This window comes from Sciurus vulgaris (genome assembly GCF_902686455.1).
Source record: "Sciurus vulgaris genome assembly, chromosome: 3".
Taxonomy (NCBI): Eukaryota; Metazoa; Chordata; class Mammalia; order Rodentia; family Sciuridae; genus Sciurus; species Sciurus vulgaris.
In genome coordinates this window covers 53,820,336-53,837,576 of record NC_136463.1, presented here as the reverse complement: position 1 = coordinate 53,837,576, position 17,241 = coordinate 53,820,336, and the positions used below count along the sequence as shown (strand labels likewise).

Genomic DNA, 17,241 nt, shown 5'->3' with positions numbered 1-17,241 from the left:
CCCACTCACTGCCAAAGGCCAGACTTGGTAGCCTTACTCCCTAAAGTCAATGCCACACCCTGGTAATCCGGGGCATCAGCAATGAAACCAAGGTCAGAGGTACAGGGAGAAGGGTCTCAGGTTTCAGGAGAATGGATGAGGTGAGGAAGGATCCTGGGGAAAAGGGTTTCTTAGAGGGTGAACTCAGCAGGCTGCATCTTCTAGGTGGGCAGGACTTGGAATGTCTCCCTGGCTGGAGGGTATGTATTAGGGTGGTATGGATTCCTAGTAGGTGGAGCTTAGAGAGGTCAGGGTTTCAAAGTGGGTTTTAGCTTGGTGTGGTCTAGATTTCTTGTAGAGTGATGGCTCTTCCACAGCTGGGTAGGTAGTTTGTTTCAAGTTGAGTCTTGGGTGATCTGGCTCCCCTAGGTGGGACTGAGTGCCCATGTAGGGGGAATTCAGATGGACCAGAATCATCATGAGAGTCTAGGTCCCAGCCTTGCCCCTACCCCACTACCACCCCCACCCTCCATCCCCCATACCCTGCGACACCAGAGGCTTCTGAGCCCAGATGAGCACTTCACGGAGGAGGCCCACAGCAGACCCATCTGGTCCTGATATTGCAAGGCATCTGGGAGCAGAACCAGGGCCTAATGCTGTTCTAGGCCTACGTAGACCTGGTGGCGGTGGAGAACAGCTTCGCAGTGTGAGCGCCCCAGCTTGTACCCAGTGGTGCCAGCCCCATGCCTCCAGCACTCCTAAAACAGCTGCCCACACTCAAAAACCCAGGGAGCATTTGAAGTAATTTTATTCGAAAATAGGAAAACGAAGAAATACGAAGGGGGTGTCTTAGATAGAAATGCTGTTCTCGATCAGCACTGGGTCCAAGTAGTAGTAGGGGACAGCGAGACACTTATTGCGCTGGCGGATGTTGTGTGAGATCTGGGACAGGCGCTGGCGGAAGGCCTCCATGCTCCGCCTCGGGACCTCCTCCACAAAGTGAATGTCCGGGAAGTGGCCCAAGGGCCGCTGTGGACACAGAACCTGGTGCTGGGAGGAAGCCAGGCCCATCCCCACGCAACCCACAGTCTAACACCTTCCTTTCAGCCACTGCCCACTGCAAGCTCCCAGCCCTGGACACCTCCAACTGTCCTCACCTTCCCCAACCCCCAGCCTGCCCATGTTCAGAGTCCCAGAACCCCATGCTGCACCTTGTCATCAGGTTCGCGACTGAGGGTCCAGAGCACCAAGAGTACAATGCAAGTGGTCTTCACATCCGGCAATGTATCCATGTAGGTCTCCAGCGTGGTCAGCCCCTTGGCCTGCATTGGCGGGTTCCGCATGGAGGATGGGAAGTTGGGCATCCAGGCGGTGTACTCCAGCTGGGGGTGGGGTAAAGGGATTCAGAGAGCACCCCAAGAGTTCCCATCCACCAGACTCTGATCACCCTCTCTTGGTTGACTTGAACTCCTGCCCCAGTGGACTGAGAATGGGCTGGGTTGGTTTAGACTGGTGGTGCTGGAGCGGATATTGGGGTTGGGTTAGGGGTGCAGTAAGGGTGGGTTTGAGTTGGGGCTGAAAGGATTTCAAGTATGACTGGGGTTGAATCAGGGGTTCACACAAATCGGGACTGGACCAGAGATATGGCCAAGATTGGGTTTGAGGTCCGGGCTACTGCTAAATTTAGGAGGTCTGTGACTGGGGATGGGGCTGGTGAACACAGGTACCTGGCCTGTGTTGACAGCTGCGTGCCGGGCCGAGCAGGTGTACATGACGATGGTGACATACCGAATCAGCTCAGGCACGGTTCTCAAGCACGTGGGGAAGCCTGCAGGGCAGAGGGACCTGGCAGCATCAATCCTGACCCAGCCTTGACCATCCAGCAGAGGGCGCCTCCAAGCTCAAGTCACACTTTATTGCCAACCCTCCAAGCTCTGGTGCCCTTATCCTGCCTGTTCCGCCCTCTGGTGGCCACAACTCCTTTTCCCCCATGTCCAAATGACAAGGCTGGGGGAAGGGCTTGGATGGCCCTGGCTAGTTGTGCTCCCAGCTAAGCTGAGGCCCTTGGATCTCTCTTCCAGCTCCCCTAGGGAGTGGAGAGGCTTCTCTCCTTTGGGAAGAGTCTGGGTTTTCCACCCTGACTTAGCAACACCCCAACACACATTCTTCCCACCTCCTTTGAGACTTTTTCTTACTCCAGATAAATTTCTCAGTAGCCTGGCCTCAAGCCTGTTCCCAACTAAGCTGCTGGCTTCTTTCTGATTATACCAGGTGAGCAGCCCTGGTTGCCACAGCTACCCTATAACAAAAGCCCTACGCATTCAAAACAGACTGAGTATTTTCCTCCCAAAGGCTTCGCTTCCAGGCCCTCAGCTCAAGGGGTGACACACACCATCCACCCAACTGCAAAAGCCCCAAACCTGGGAGTCACCCTTGGCCCCTCCCTCCCCTCACCCACCCCAGCCCCCCCACCAAACCCAAACCAATCACCAAGTCTTGTCATTTCTAGCTTTGGAATTCTCTGTGTCCCCACAGCCCTCATTCTGGTCAAGTTCCCATCACCTCCCTCCTGGACACCATACCAGCTTCCTAAACTCTCCTGACCAGCACTGTAGCCTGATATTTTAACATACACATCTGATCTCCTTGTGAAACACTTTGATGTGCCACTCTGGTTCCAAGGGTAATTCCAAACTCCTTACCAGCCTGGGAACTTGGCCCTATTCCTGGCTTCAGTCTTAGCCTATCAGGAACCTGCCCACCTCCACCCTCAGCTCCAGTTGCAGGGAACTGGATCCCAGTGAGTAGTTCACAGAATTCACTATGCTGCCTCTAGCTTTTGGGCCTTTCCACATGCAGCTCCTGAACAGCAGCAGCTCCATCTGCCAGATGAGGATAGCTGTGAGATAACAGGGGCTTGTGGCGGATCTTAGCTAGATGTTAACCAAGGAGTCTGATCTCAGCTAGATCTTAGTTTACTGCTCCCCACTCCTCCCCGGACTCCACCAGCCCAGCCCAAGCTGGCTTAGAAACTTCCCTGGGCTTCTCTAGCCCCCTCCTCAGCTTTCTCCAAACTGCCCCAGTCCTGCTGTAAGGACACTGCTCATTCACTGAGTGAAACACCCCCACCCCAGGCATCAAACACCTTGAGGATGGGCACCTGCCTTTGTCTTTATCCCTTCTGCCCCCTCAATAACCAGTCCAGCAATACACCATAGCTGCTCACTAAATATTTGCTGAGTGTGTGCCCAAGTGGCATGACCTCAGGACAACTTCCACTCCTCTCCTGGAGCTTGCAGTATATTTCCTGCTAGAAATATACTCCAGCTTAGAGTATATTTCCTGTTAGAGTTCATAACCCATTTCTCATTCCACAGTGGCTTTTTTCTAGGATGAGGGACTGGGACCCCTCTAGGCCTCTGCAGAGATGACTTAGCACCTGAGTTCATACAGGCACCAATGGTCAGCCATGTTTTCTTCCCCAGCCTCCCAGAGATGCCACTGCTCCAAGGTCCAGGGCAGAGCCCTGTGGAAGTCCTAGGTAGTCCTTTGGCATCCTTCAGCCCACAAGGAGATACTGTCTGTCCCAGAAGCAGGAGGGCCCTCGTGGAGCTTCCTGGGAACCACACCTTGGCTCCAGTCCCCACTGAGCTCTCACACCCATACCTGAGCTCTCACGCCCTAGGAGGCACTCCTTGAATATCTCCTGCACCCAGGACTGCAATTCCGGGTCACCCTCCACAGCTGCGTCACTTGGATAATAATAGGTGATGATCTCCGTCACATACCTGACCAGGGGACAGGGACTCAGACTGGAACCTCATCTCTCCCTCCCCTCTCCTTCCATAACCATGCTTCCCACCTCCCCGGGGTCAGCCTGGCCTTGGCGAGCCCAGACCTATAGGGAGGCAAGTCATTCAGGAAGGAAGTAGAGAGCGTGGCTTGGCAAGATCAGAAGACATTCAGGTGATCCCCAGTGTGGATAAATGAGGCCCCCCAGGCACTTCAGAGCCCAGAGGGGGCTGACCAGCAGAAGAGGGCAGGAGTCCAAAGCAAGGAAGAGGCCCTGTGGGCCTAAGGAGAAGGTGTGTGATGAACGGAAAGCCCAGACCCCAGCCCCAAGGTCAAGCTCCTGGATGACATCTAAGTTCAGGTTCTTAAAAGCTCCCACACCCGCTTCAACAGCTCAGGGTATCCACCCTAAGTGCCATCACTGCTGTCCCCACCTCACCTCTCCATTGCATCCCATACTGCCAAGCTGTCATCACGGAAATAATACCCAGGCAGGTCCTGGACCCCACGCTCCACAAAGTCATTGGGGACATAGAGGCTGTCGTAGGTGAGCTCTGACAGAGCCCGCACCATCACCTCAGCAAAGCCCTCCAGGCCCAGGGACATGGCCTGTGGGGGAGGAGGGAGAGCCGGGATCTGGATGGCATCCCTGCAAGGCCTCCTCCCTAAGGACCACGGCATCTCAGATCCTCCAGGACTCGGTGAGGGTACCTCGAGCCACAGACCCAGCCTGTCCTTCCTTGCTCTCAAAGTCCAGGCCAACACACCCATCCCCTGCTTCTGCACCATTCTAGACACAGCACCCACTTTAACCAGTCCCCTCCCCACCCCCCAAGATCCAAAGGCAAGTGGGAAGTCCTGCTTTTAGTCTAACTGCAAAGACCAGAAGAAAGCAAGTTTCAACAGGGGCTGGGGGCAGAAATCTTACCCTGGCAGAAAGGCCCCCCTCATTGAGGAGAAGGGCCCGCCCGATGCTGTTGATCTGGACGGTGTAGCGGGTATGGGGAATGAGAAGCTGGGTGGGAAAGCAAGGACAAGACAGGGCTGAGGATGCCCCCAGAGGACATCAGCATTCCCATTTCTGTAACATCAGACACCTGACTTTGGAAAGCCCCTGCCCTAAGTCCTCTCTGGAGGGGTCCCCAGATCCTCCCAGGGCTTACAAGGCAGTGAGACTTTATGGGGCCTCTTCCCCCCAAGCCCATACCTTGTATAGAGGGTGGCACATGGGTAGTTGCCTCAACAGGGCCAGGCAGAAGGCCTCAGCGATGAGGTGGGTCTCCAGCAGGTGGGAGATGGCCTCGTGGCTATAGAACTCAGCATAGCGCACCCATGTCTTGGCCAGCAGCCAGTCCCACTCAGAATCGCTGGGCAGGAAGATGGGGCAATCAGGTCCAGGGGTCTGGCTCAGCTGGGGTCAGGGAAAGAAAGAGGGTTAGGTGAGGATAGAGACCCTCACACACAAAAGCCAGCACCACAAGAAGGAGGCAGAGGGAGTTCAAGGAGGTAAAAACCACACCCACTGTGCTCCAGTCCCTCTGGTCCCCTGAACACACCATGACCCTCTCCACCCACGTTTGCTTTTGCTATGCTCTCTGCCTCTACTTTTGCCCTGTCTCTATCTCCATCTAGCAGCTCCCACTCATTCTTTAAGATGCAGCTCACAAGGTGCCACTGCTGAGAAGCTGTCATTCCCTCATCCCCAGGGCTGCCATACTCAGGTGTGCAGGCTGTACTCTGTACAAGGGCAAGGGTGCCTAGCCCTCGGTATGGGAGGCTGTCACTGAAATCCAACCTCCACTGTTCTACTAATAAACTAGAAGCATCAGGACAAGGCTGATAGCCCCAGAGGGGTATCACAACACTTGTGGGGATCCCTGATAAGGGAACATCTCAATTCCCTCTCCTGCCAGGCAGCAGCTAAGTCTGATTAGCTCAGTACTCCCAGCAGAGGCCTGGCCTACAGTAAAGGTCATTCTTTCAAGTAAATGGATGAATGAAGTCAAGGAGACAAGCTCGAGTCAGGCGCATCCCCTCTGGTCATCTCTGTGCACGTACACACAGAATGCACACCTGGCACACAGCAGCTTACACACGAGCACACCGCAGGGACCCAGTTCATGCATGGGTGTACAGACACAATGATAGCACACAGATATGCACACATAGGGACATGCACATTCTCATGCCGGGCTTAAACACAGGGCCACGCCCCAACAGCCTCCCCGCAAATCTCATCACGGCCACACACACAGATTGGGAAGTGCATTAGCTTAGGTGGACTGAGATGAACATACAAGCTTACACATAGATGCACATTCCCAGTACATACGAGTATACACACAGGCTCTCACACACACACACATATAAGTATGTGCACACACTCAGAGGAACATTCATGTGCACAAGGAGGCTCGGCCCTGGCATCACACCCACACAGCAGCCCCAACTGCACCCCAAACACCTGGATGGCGATGGGCATCATGTTGCCCTGGGGGTTGAAGTACAGCAGGCAGAGTGGGGCACAGTGATGTTGCTTCTGGCCGTTGAGCTCCACGGTGGGGATGCCCTCCAAGATGCGGTAGTCTGCCAGGTAAATGTTCCCCTTCTGCAGGGGAGCCACGGTGGGAAGGCAGGTAGACACCAGCACGGGCACCGTGACCCACGCCTTGCGTGCCAAGCGCACTGGCCTCAGGGTTCAGTGATCAGACAGGGCTGGGGAAGTGGGGCACGTGGGCATGGGTGGGACTCAGGTGGGTCTCAGAGCTAAGAAGACACGGAGACATTGAAGGAGGAAGCAGGGAGGCTGTCCAGGGTGTCTGCCAGAGAGGGCCTCACCTCCAGCTCTGCTTGCAGGCATGTTCCCTCTTCCAGGAACGGGGCCACCATGTCATCTGTGACAGGAAACTTGTCTGGGATCCTCCTACATCGGCATATCAGTCCTGGGTTGATGCCATTGAGGTACTGGTATCCAAAGAAAGTGTCCTCTGTCCAGTGCTCAGCCACATACTCTAAGGGGTGGTGCAGGTGCATCACAAAGTGAACAAGTCCCCCTCAGGGACATAGAGGCATTGGGACAGAAGAAGTCAGTCTAGACCAAGAGGACTCAGGGAGGAAAACTAAGCCCCCATCTTTGCCTTGAGTTGCTGGAGGGGCCCAGGATAATGCTTTGAGAAGCCCCAGGAGGGTGCACACACCTGACTCTTGATTGTTCCCTTGGTCACTCAGCCCACAAGAGGGGCTTGCCTCTTACACCAGAGACTACCTGGATGCCCGTCGTTCAATTGGGGATGCCCTACTCCATACCAGAGATGACAGTCTTGTTGGCAGGGAAAATTTTCTTAATGTCCTTTAGCCTCTTCCATGAACGTTTTGAGTCTACCAGGCCACGGAGTTTGAATGCCAGTGACCTAGGAGGTGGGATGCCAGAGGGAGGTGGTCAGAGAGGCTGCCAGGTGTGCTGGGACAGACAGCAGGGCTGCCCACCCACTGAGATCTTTGGGTCCCAGAGTCTCTTGAGTCTCAAGGTCTCTGTGGCCTATGTCCCAAGATCTTTGTGTGTCTAGGTCTCTGGGTGTCAAGTCTCGGGTTTTCTACTCTCTTTCTGGTTCCATTGCCTCCCTGGCCATTCCAACTTCTAGGCCTGTCCTGGAGGTGAGCGTGGAACAGCAGAGAGGGACAGTCACCAGAGCCTCAATCTCCCATTGGTATACCCACTCACATGGGCCCCAGGCGGAAGAAGAAGGAGGCTGTCTTGATGAATGAGAAACGGAGATTTGAGTTCAGGAACTTGGTGGCCTTAATGTTGATGAGAATCGGAAATCCTGGAATGTAACCATTCCACCTGGGGGGAGAAGCATGGGCTGGGGCCTGGCACCTGGGATTCAGGGAGCAGAGGCCCAGAGGGCAGCCATGGGAGGGGTCCAACACAGCCTCCTTACTCAGGCCGGTTGGGGTTGCGGAACCGCCGGACAGGAGGGTGGTAACTGGGAATATGCACGTAGTTGGGCAGGCCAGGAACAAAGACTCTCCAACTGCAAAAACAAGCCAAGATGGTGAGCCCTTATGGTTGCCCAGGTACCAACCCAGGGCACAGCAGGCCAGAGCCAACACTGGCCCCTAATCTCCCACAACCCCTGTAGGTCCCCTAGACCCTGCCACCCTCCCCCTCACTGGTAGAAGTCCTGCTTGGCTCTGATCTCTTCTTGTCTGTGTTCCAGAAGGATGGGGAGTGAGTCATCCGCCATTGTCTTTCCTGTAGGGAGACCAAGGAGGAAGCTCAAGGGCTGACTCCCTCCCCTGCCTGTTCCTGCCCACTTCAGAGAACAGGAGTTTGGTTTCTAGCCCCCAGGGTGAGCTATGGAGGCTCATGGCTAAGGATGGGGAAGGCCTACCCTGGAAGACATAGGGTATGTCCCCTGCCAAAATCTCAGACCAAAAAATTTCAAACCCCACTCCTACTCTACCCCTCAAGCTGGGTTCTGCTGCTGGGGGAAGTCCCTCTTCTAGACACAGTGAAATATTAATAACTGGCAGTTGTGGACAGTTGTGGTTCCGCAACCCCAACCGGCCTGAGTACTTATATTAATAATTCAAGCCATACAAAAACTACTTTACGAGGCAGGTCACTAATTATTATAGGTCCACAGCCCTTTCCTGCAATTCCAAAATACAAAAGGCTGTGGAAATCAAGTTTGTTTCATAACAAATTCATTGGTGAGCAAAGCATGCTCTAAATTTACCTGAGGGTAGACACAGTCTTTATTTAACTCGCTTGGTTTAATTATTCAGTTTTTGACGAGAAATATTAATGTGTTTGATCGAGAATACCCAGTGGTGAATATGTGGTACATGTGTACATATGATAGGCTGAGTATCCCTAATCCAAAAATCCAAGATCTGAAATGCTCCAAAATGTAACTTTTTAAGTGCCAACATGATGCAAGTAGAAAAGTTCCACACTGCCCTCATGTGGTGGGTCACAGTCAAAATACAGAAACACTTAAAATATTGTATAAAATTACCTTTAGGCCCTGTGTATGAAGTATATATATGAATCAAATGAATTAGATGTTTAAACTTTGGTCCCTTCCCCAAAATATCTCAAATATTCCAAAATTTTTAAAAAGTGAAATCTGAAACACTTTAGGTCCCAAGCATTTCAGATAAGGGATACTCAACCTGAACATAGATGAATGGAAGAGATAAATATGCATATGTATATATTTATGCATATTTAATATGTATCTATTATATACACACATATGAACATATACATGTGTGTGACTGCAAAAGAAAATCCAAATTGCAAAATATCTCTGGCCCCAACAGTTTCAACCCAAGGACTGTATTGTCATTCCCATTTTTCAAGAATGAAACAGTCGATATTGTACAGGAAAAAAGCAGCCAAGGGGCTGAGGCTGAAGCTCAGTGGTGGAGCGCTTGCCTTGCATGTGCAAGGCACTGGGTTTGATCCTGAGCATCACGTAAAAATAAATAAAGATATCGTGTCCACCTACGACTAAAAAATATTTTTTTTAAAAAAAAGGAGTCAGGCTGGAATTTGACACATAGTCGGCTTCTTTGACCTCCCACCCTTCATCCAGTAACAGCCACAACAGTTGTTCTTTTAGACATTATGTCATTGGATTCTCAGATCTTCCCTATGAAGTAGATCCTCTGGTTAGTTCCATTTTACAGATGAGGGTATCAAAGTTTAGAAGAATGTGGAAAAGTCCTGAGAGTAAATGGTGGCTCTGAGATGGAGATCCAAGCCTATCTTTCTCCAGCATCCTGACTGGTTGTCCCCAGGCTAGTTTGTGCACATCCCTGCAGTCCCATCATTTTCCCTCAAGGTCCTCACTTTGCCACCGGGTCCATCCTCCATCTGCCTCAGCTCATGCTACAGTCTGGGTGAATGGCACCCCCTGGGGTGGTACAACCCAGAGTCCCAACTTGGCTTTGTCCCAGGGCGGGAGCCTCACTCCTTCGAGGGCCCAACAGGTGACTCAAGCCTCCCTGCCCTGGTGTTGCATGGCAGCCACCCCACCCAACCCCATTCCTGCCCAGCCACCAAGTGTCACCCTGCCTGTCCCCTGCTTCCATGCCACACAGACCTATCACCATGGGAAGGCACTCTGCATCTCCGCTGAGTCTTCCCTTGCCAGCCCCACCCTCTCTTAGACCTGCCTCCCTTTGCCCCTGCCTCTCCTTTCCCCCAGCTCAGGCCCTATTCCCTCCCCACTAGGAAAAGACTGTAGCACAGAAAAACAAGAAAGATCAGGAGGATGGGGCTCCAGATCCCCTGGTGTCCTCAAAGTTGTCCTCCCCTTCCAAATTTCTCAAGGAAAGTCAGCAGAGGCTTGGGGTAGAGGACAGACCTCCAGTCTTCATGTAGCAGCCACATATAGGAAGCTGACCCAGTCACCCAGTCAGGTGGACTGTTCTGTCTAGGGTAGATGCATGGAGCTCAGGCACTCAGGTCCTGTCCCTGTCACATGTGGGCAACCACACAGCTCAGCAAACAGCAGGGCAGTGTTGACCCACTGCCAGGAGAAGCTGACGGTTTGCACCAGTAACAGGGCCTCCTATGGGGGTGGATGGTCCCTTAGTGGATAAAGTGGGGAGGCTTTGGAATAACAATGAGTCCTGTTAGAGAAATAAAGTGTCCTCTGGGGCAACAGAACAGCCCATCAGTCTAAAAAATGTTCATAGGGCTGGGGATGTAGCTCAGTGGTAGAGCAATTGCCTAACATTTGTGAGGCCCTGGGTTTCATCCCTAGCAGTTGGGGGTGGGGGGAACATTTTAAAAATGTTAAATATATATAAATGTATATGTTTATATACATATTAAATATATATTATATATTCTATATAATATGCATATATATATATATTCTATATAATCAAGATCATATACAAGGCCATGATGCCCTGGGGAGATGTTGAACTGTTAATGGGGCTTCTGAATGCAGCAAGAAGGCTCCAGCTGGAATAATGGGGCTTCCTATTAGAGTAGCAGGGCATCCTGTTGTAGTAACAGAATCCTGCTGGAGAATCAGGCTTTTTGGAGTTGCCGGACTTGCTCTCTGGCATAAGAAACAAGGCATCCTACAAGAGTACTGAGCCTGAACATAGAGTAGAAAGGTTGGCCATCCTGCAGGATTCAAAGCGAGGACAGAAGCCGTAAGAAGAAGCATGATTGGAAATGCTGCCTGCTGCCAGACTCTGGGATGCTGAAGGTGACCACTGGGCCTCACACATCTTAGTTCTGCCAGAATACAGTCCCAAGCTGAGCCCAGCGATGACTGAGGGTACTATATGACAGTGGCAGAAGATCTCAGGAGTCCTTGATGCCTGACCAGCTTGATGGGAGCCCAGAGTAGCCATGCTGGGGTGATCAGGCTGAAGTGGGGGCCCCCTGGGCATGGGGTGAGGTGGTGTGGGCTCACCTGTGGCCTCCCTAAGTGCCAGGGTCTCATAGCCATCCATCCACTGGTAGGCAGGGAAGTGGTAGACGTGGCCATTGGGGGCACAGATCTGCACATAGTTGCAGTACCAGGGGTCCTTGCGGAAGAAGGAGTAGCGTTCTTTGTGCAGGCGGATGATGATGAGCTCCCCCAGGTCCTGTTGGCACTGGATAGTGTACTCATCCACCTGAGCAAGACACAGGTCTCACTGAGCACACTGGACTGGACCCTGGTTCTGCCAGCCTCCCACTGAGTAGGTCCCTAAACCAGGCTCTGCTCATGCTGGATGATGTTTCACCTTCTGGACTGAGGTGGCAGAGAGATGGGACATGGACCTGACCATTGGGCTCTCCTCTGACTCCTCCAACTTGACTGTTCTCTGCTGGGTCCATTTACCGAGGCTTAGGCAGAACCGCAGTCCCTCCATCCCTCCCTTCCTAGTTCCCAAAGTCCTGTTCTCTCCCATCCCCTTTCCTAATCACCTGAGGCTTCAGGAACCATGCAGACCCCCAGGAGTTGGTGTACAAAGCAGTCCAAGAGGGACCAGGACTTCTTAAGCCTCCTATAGACCTAGATGGAGATGGTCCAGCCAGCCCTTCTCTCATTTCTCAATGAAGATGTGGAAATTCAGAAATGACCACATAGATAGAGGGACCAGTTCATGTCACAGAGCAGCAGATGGCTGGGTCTGACTCAAAATCAGGTCTGAGAGTTCACAAAAAGTGACTTCCATCATGGGCAAGCAGGTTCCCACTGGACAGGCTGGTCTGATGCCATTTTAAGTCACAGAGAATCCAATGCAAATTTAAGCTAGTTATGATGCAACTTGGTTTAGGAAGAGTGAGTAAGAAGGGAAGAAGGCTGGGGAGGGGGAGAGAGGCCGTGGAAAGGGATGGGGTGGGAGAGAGATGAGAGAAGAGCCATGTAGAATGAGTGAAGAGAAGAGGTGAGAGCGATGGAAACGGGTTGAAAGGGGTAAAAGATGAGGGAACAGAGATGAGGAGAGAGAGTCCAGAGACTAGCAGAGTGGGAAGGGTCGGGAGACAGGTGTGGATGAGGCCAGAGCCATAAGAAACCCACAGCCTTCAGAGCTGAGACTCAGTTCTCCAACCTCTCCTGGTCAAGCTCTGTCCCTGGCTCCCTCCCCACACATCTCCATCCCTCCCGGGCCACACACACTTACCGCCCCAGTGGCAAAGTCTCTCCCAAAGTGGTTCAGCAGCTGCTTATGGCTCTCTCCTTGGGTCCCCACGATGGTCAGCGAGATGGAGTCCAGGGTTCCCGACAAGAAGTCAGTGCCTGTGGCCACCTTCACCTTGTAGGTGGCCATGGCTGCTCTTTACGAGTCAAGAGAGGGCTCAATCCGGGACACTGTGTGGAGGACCCACAGGGGGGCCAGGCACAGAGAGGAGTGAACAGGCCAGCCTCTGTGGCAAAGTGGCTAGACAGCAGGAACCACTCACCGGCCGGAGCTGTCCTTTGGAGGGCTGGGATGTGAGCTGCCCGGGGTGGAGCAAGCTGGTGGCAGTGAGCAGGCGTCTGGGCTGGAGCCCAGTGGGAGCTGGCGGGGAGGAACTGCAGCTAGAGCGCTGGGCCTGCCTCTGAGAGGGCGGATGGAAGATGCCACGCTGAAGGAGCCTTCAGGGTGTGGGAGCCAGTCCAGCCTGAGCCAGCGCCCCAGGGAAGTTGGGGGAGGGGGTGGGGCAGGGCCCCCAGATCTTTATCAGACTAATGAGCTCCTTCCATCTGCTTGCCCCCATTGGCTGTCAGGCACCCCTGCTGAGCCAGGTACCCCTGCTGAGCAGCACTGTGGGCAGGGGTGACCTGCATTGGAGGGGAGAGGAGCGGGACAGACTTGCCATTTAGATGATCGCTGTGGGAAATGGACCATCCTTCAACCCTAGGACCCACAGTTCACGACAGGTGGGTGTTAGAACCAAAGCCCAGGGACCACATAGGTGCAGAGAGGCTCTAGAGATGCTATAAGAAGGAATTATTGCAGGTCAGAGGTGGGGTATGTGTTGCTTTCCTTGAGGCCGGGATGAGCTGAGGAGGGATTGGGGTTGAATATACAATTAGAAGAAAATCCGATTGAAATTTAGGGCACAGGAATTAAGCTAAAGGGTTTGGGGTGGAGCTCAAAAGTAGAGCCTTTGCCTGGCCGGCATAAGCCCCCAAATTTGATCCCCAATCATTGCAAAAACAAAGGAATTAAACTAAAGTTCCAGATGCAGTGCTGCATGCCCTGCAACCCCAATGGCCTGGGAAACTGAGGCAGGAGGATCTCAAGTTCAAGGTCAGCCTGGAAAACACAACAAGACCCCATCTCTAAACAAAACAAAAAAATTAGGCTACGTTATGGATGGATCCCACAAAGATTATCTGGAAGAAAAGCAGCCACATATTAAAGAGGATACACTTTCTTATTCCCTCAGCCCCAAGTTCCAGAAGAGGTAAAACTAAACACATCTTACACAAGTCAGATTAATGAGTATCTCGGGAATGGGGGAACACGTAGGCAGCTGGACGTGTTCTCTCTCTCCATCTGGGGAGTATATAGGGCACTTGATGCATTTTTACTATATCTGTGTTATCTCTTGATTTTATAAATGACACACCCTTACCAGGAAAAAAAACCTAAGAATGAAGCTAGGAAGAGGACTGGAATGAAGGAAGGCCTCCATTGGAATTGTTTGTCAAGAACCTGGCCCTTACTTCTTTCTTTCTTTACTTGCTTCCTTCCTTCCACAGATGTATATTGAGCAGAATTAACACCACATTGTAGGCACTGCAGATACAAAGAAGAAATAAAATAGTTAGGCATCGAGGTGCACCCCTGGAATCCCAGCTTCTCAGGAGCCTGAGCAGAAAGCTAGAAAATTTGAGGACAGTCTGAGCAATGTAGTGAGACTTTGTCTCAAAATAAATTTTTTAAATGAGAGGGTGGGAAGGTAGGTCAGGGACAAAGCACTTGACTATCAAGAACAAGATCCTGACCTCAGTCCCCAGTATTGCAAAAATGAAGAAGAAATAAAAGATACATGGAGCTTTGCTCTAATTCTTGTTATTAAGTGCTCTAAAGAAAATAAACTCCAAGTGGGAGAGGGGTTGGGACCAGACTAGTTTCCGACAGAATCACAGCAGCCAGAGAAATAAGAGTGGGGAGTCAGCCCCCCAGATAGGGAGGAGGTGTCAGGACTAAGGTGAGGAGCAGTGGATGTGAGAGGGTCCAAGTTCTACTCTCGGCAGATAGCATTTGGGACCGAGGGAGAGTGAGGAGAGAGTCACGTTCCTGTCCCCTTTTTCTGGACCTGCCCTCTTTCCTTCCACCTCCCAGGGGCAGCTCCTGCCAACCAGGAAGCACCAGCCCTGGTTTCCTCCCAGGTGGCACCCTCCTGTCACCATCAAGGGAAGGTCACTCAGTTCCCAGTCCAAGTTAGGATCGAAGGGGGCTGGGATTCTGAGATGGAGAGAAGATTCCTGTAGGTTTGGGGTTGGAAGAATAGGGATAAGACTGCAATTGGGATTTAATTTAGAATAGGGATGTGATTGGAGTTAAGGATTGAAACGATCTTCTCAAGACCCCAAAATGCTCATGTCACCCCTACCCTGCCCCAACCAGATCAAGCCTGGCTGTGGCTCTTCTTGCTCTTAGGATAATACTTTGTGCCTTTCATTCATTCATCAGCAGATGCTCATTAAGCCTCTACTGTGTGCACAGCACGTGGCAGGCCCAGAGAACACAACGTAACTAAAACAAGCCCCTGCCCTGGTGGAGTTTGTGTTCTAGTGAAGGAAATACACAATAGGACTTAATAGTCAAATAAATCAAATAGTATGTTAAATGGTGGCAAGTGCCAAAGAGAAAAACAAAGCAGAGAAGGATTATATCAAGTCCAAGGGAGTGCCGAAGGTGTAACTCAGAGGTAGAGTGCTTGCCTAGCATGCCAAGGTTCTCTGGGTTCCATCCCTAGTGCCACAAAAAATAAAAAAGTGTGTGTGTGTGCATGTGTGTGTGTAGGGCAGCAAATTTTAGATACAGAGTGGCCAGGAAGAGCTCTTTGGGAAAGAGATTTTTGAGTAAAGACAAAGGACATGAGATTTGCTCCTTCCCACCCCAGGGACTTTGCACATGCTTTTCCCTCTACTTCTTGGACTTGATTAAAGACTCTTATTCTTTCTGACCTTAGTTTAATCATTGCTTTTTTGAGTAAGGCCAAATTTAACTATTAATTGCTCTCATAGCACTATAGCTAATATCTTTGATGTCTGTTTTACCTACTAGATGAGACTGTCCATAATTTGGTTTGTTTGTTTTCCCCATCTCCTGGAATAGTGCCTATACCGTGGAGACTCTTAAAACATAATTATTTTCTTTTTTGCACTGGGAACTGAACCCAGGGGCACTTTACCACTGAGCTACATTCCCAGTCCTTCCTTTCTTCTTTTCTAATTTTGAGATATGGTCTCCCTAAGTTGCTGAGGCTGGCCTCAAATTTTTTTATGATCCCTCTGCCTCAGCCTCCCAAGTTGCTGAGATTAGAGGCATGTGTCACCACATCCAGCTCTTGAAACATGATTTTAATGGGTCCAGGATTGAATCAAGGATAGGTTTAGAATTAGAGTGAAGATTCAGAGAGGAGAACTGGGTTGGGCTAAGGGTGGAGGATGGTACAGGAAGTGATGTGAGCCAAGGAGATGGGGAAAGGGGATGGAGGTAGGGAAGAGAGAAGCGTGAGGATGAGGGTCATGCTTAAGCTCTGGGTGGCTGGCAGGCTGTCCCATTCCCCTGGCACAATGCCGTGCTAGGCTGAGGACAGGAGCTGCTGGGCTGGTCAGGCCTGCCCTCCTAGGCTCTGCTCAGTCACCCTGATGACTCTTGGGGGATGTTAGGAGCCTGATTATGCAAATTTTCATGTCAAGATGCAAATTCCATGCCAACTCTCCCTTACCCTGGAGACTGTGCCCCAGGGGGCTGCTAGGGCATGGCGAACAGCAGAGTGTCGGAGGGGGAAATTAAAGTTCAAGGATTTGGGAAACAGTGCTGCCAGGCCCCTCTGGGATGCAGGGTCCCAGGGCATATGGAGCGAGAGGCCCAAGCTTAACTTTTCTATCCATTGGTAAGATGACTCAGCATGGGGGTGGGAAGGAAGCAGGGTCACATAGGCAGCCCAGAGGACTGGGTAAGGGAGGGCTCTGGGGACACAGAGAAGGGAACCTAGATGAGAAGAGGATGGGGAAAACCACAAGTAGGGGATCTATCTCCACTGCCCGCAAAGCTGATTTCCTAAATCATGATCCACTAAAATAGGCCTCCTTTTAGTCAACCCCTCTCCCTGGGTCTAGTGGGGATACGGCTGGGGCCAGGGCTAGGGCTAGGGATGTGGAAGGGATTAGGGATTAGGTATACGGATGTGATTGGGGCACTCCCCAGTTGTGACCCAAACGTGGACACATAACTCTGGGTAGGCACTCACTGAAGAACTGGTTCTCCTGGACCAGGGGTGGAACCAGAGAGTATGAGAGGCCCCTGGTACAGATGCACACTCGCAGGGGTAGCTCATGACACCCACGCACACTGGAAACCAAGTCGTCACTGCCGGGACACCCTCTACCCTGCCCAACCCCATCCCCTGAGAGGCAGAGAGCAACCCCTGGGGCCCCACTCCCCTAGGACACAGGAAAAAAGTTGAATCAGGTCACTCCCCTGTTTAAAATTCACCAGAGTTTAAAAGAGTGTTGTTCTTAAAATTAAATCCAAAGACCGGCCATGGACTTCGTGTCCACGCATGACCGACACCTTTTCTTAGCCACCCTCTGTTACTCGAAGATGTGCCCTTGCACTCGCCCTGTCCTGGCTCATAACACCATCCCCCCGACCTGCCCACCCCCCACACTGCTTCAAGAATGTTGTTTCTGGCATCCAGATCTCAACTTCAGCTTAGCTCCTCAGAGAGACCTTCCTTAACCACCACACCTAATGCCCCCCTCAGACACACTA

The 17,241-nt window shown here is 51.8% G+C and overlaps 1 protein-coding gene across 1 annotated transcript; it reads right to left on the bottom strand.

Annotated features, from left to right (window-relative positions):
* Positions 1–770: 770 nt before the first annotated feature.
* On the bottom strand, positions 771–12,835 carry ALOX12B (arachidonate 12-lipoxygenase, 12R type). The gene is made up of 15 exons (XM_079134774.1): positions 12,424–12,835; positions 11,223–11,427; positions 7,945–8,026; positions 7,713–7,805; positions 7,493–7,615; positions 7,078–7,181; positions 6,610–6,782; positions 6,236–6,379; positions 4,979–5,182; positions 4,700–4,786; positions 4,211–4,380; positions 3,646–3,767; positions 1,707–1,807; positions 1,191–1,361; positions 771–1,008 (listed from the first exon to the last, which is right to left on the bottom strand). Exons 1-15 carry the CDS (start codon positions 12,568–12,570, stop codon positions 829–831), a joined length of 2,106 nt encoding a protein of 701 aa, XP_078990900.1. The 5' UTR covers positions 12,571–12,835; the 3' UTR covers positions 771–828.
* Between the last annotated feature and the right edge of the window lie 4,406 nt (positions 12,836–17,241).

Excerpts from the sequence above, each read along its gene's own strand:
- ALOX12B (XM_079134774.1), bottom strand. The coding sequence starts at position 12,570 with ATGGCCACCTACAAGGTGAAGGTGGCCACAGGCACTGACTTCTTGTCG. Across the intron at positions 6,380-6,609 it reads GCCTGCAAGCAGAGCTGGAG|AAGGGGAACATTTACCTGGC; the intron begins GTGAGGCCCTCT and ends GCTCCCCTGCAG. Across the intron at positions 4,787-4,978 it reads TGTGCCACCCTCTATACAAG|CTTCTCATTCCCCATACCCG; the intron begins GTATGGGCTTGG and ends TTTCCCACCCAG.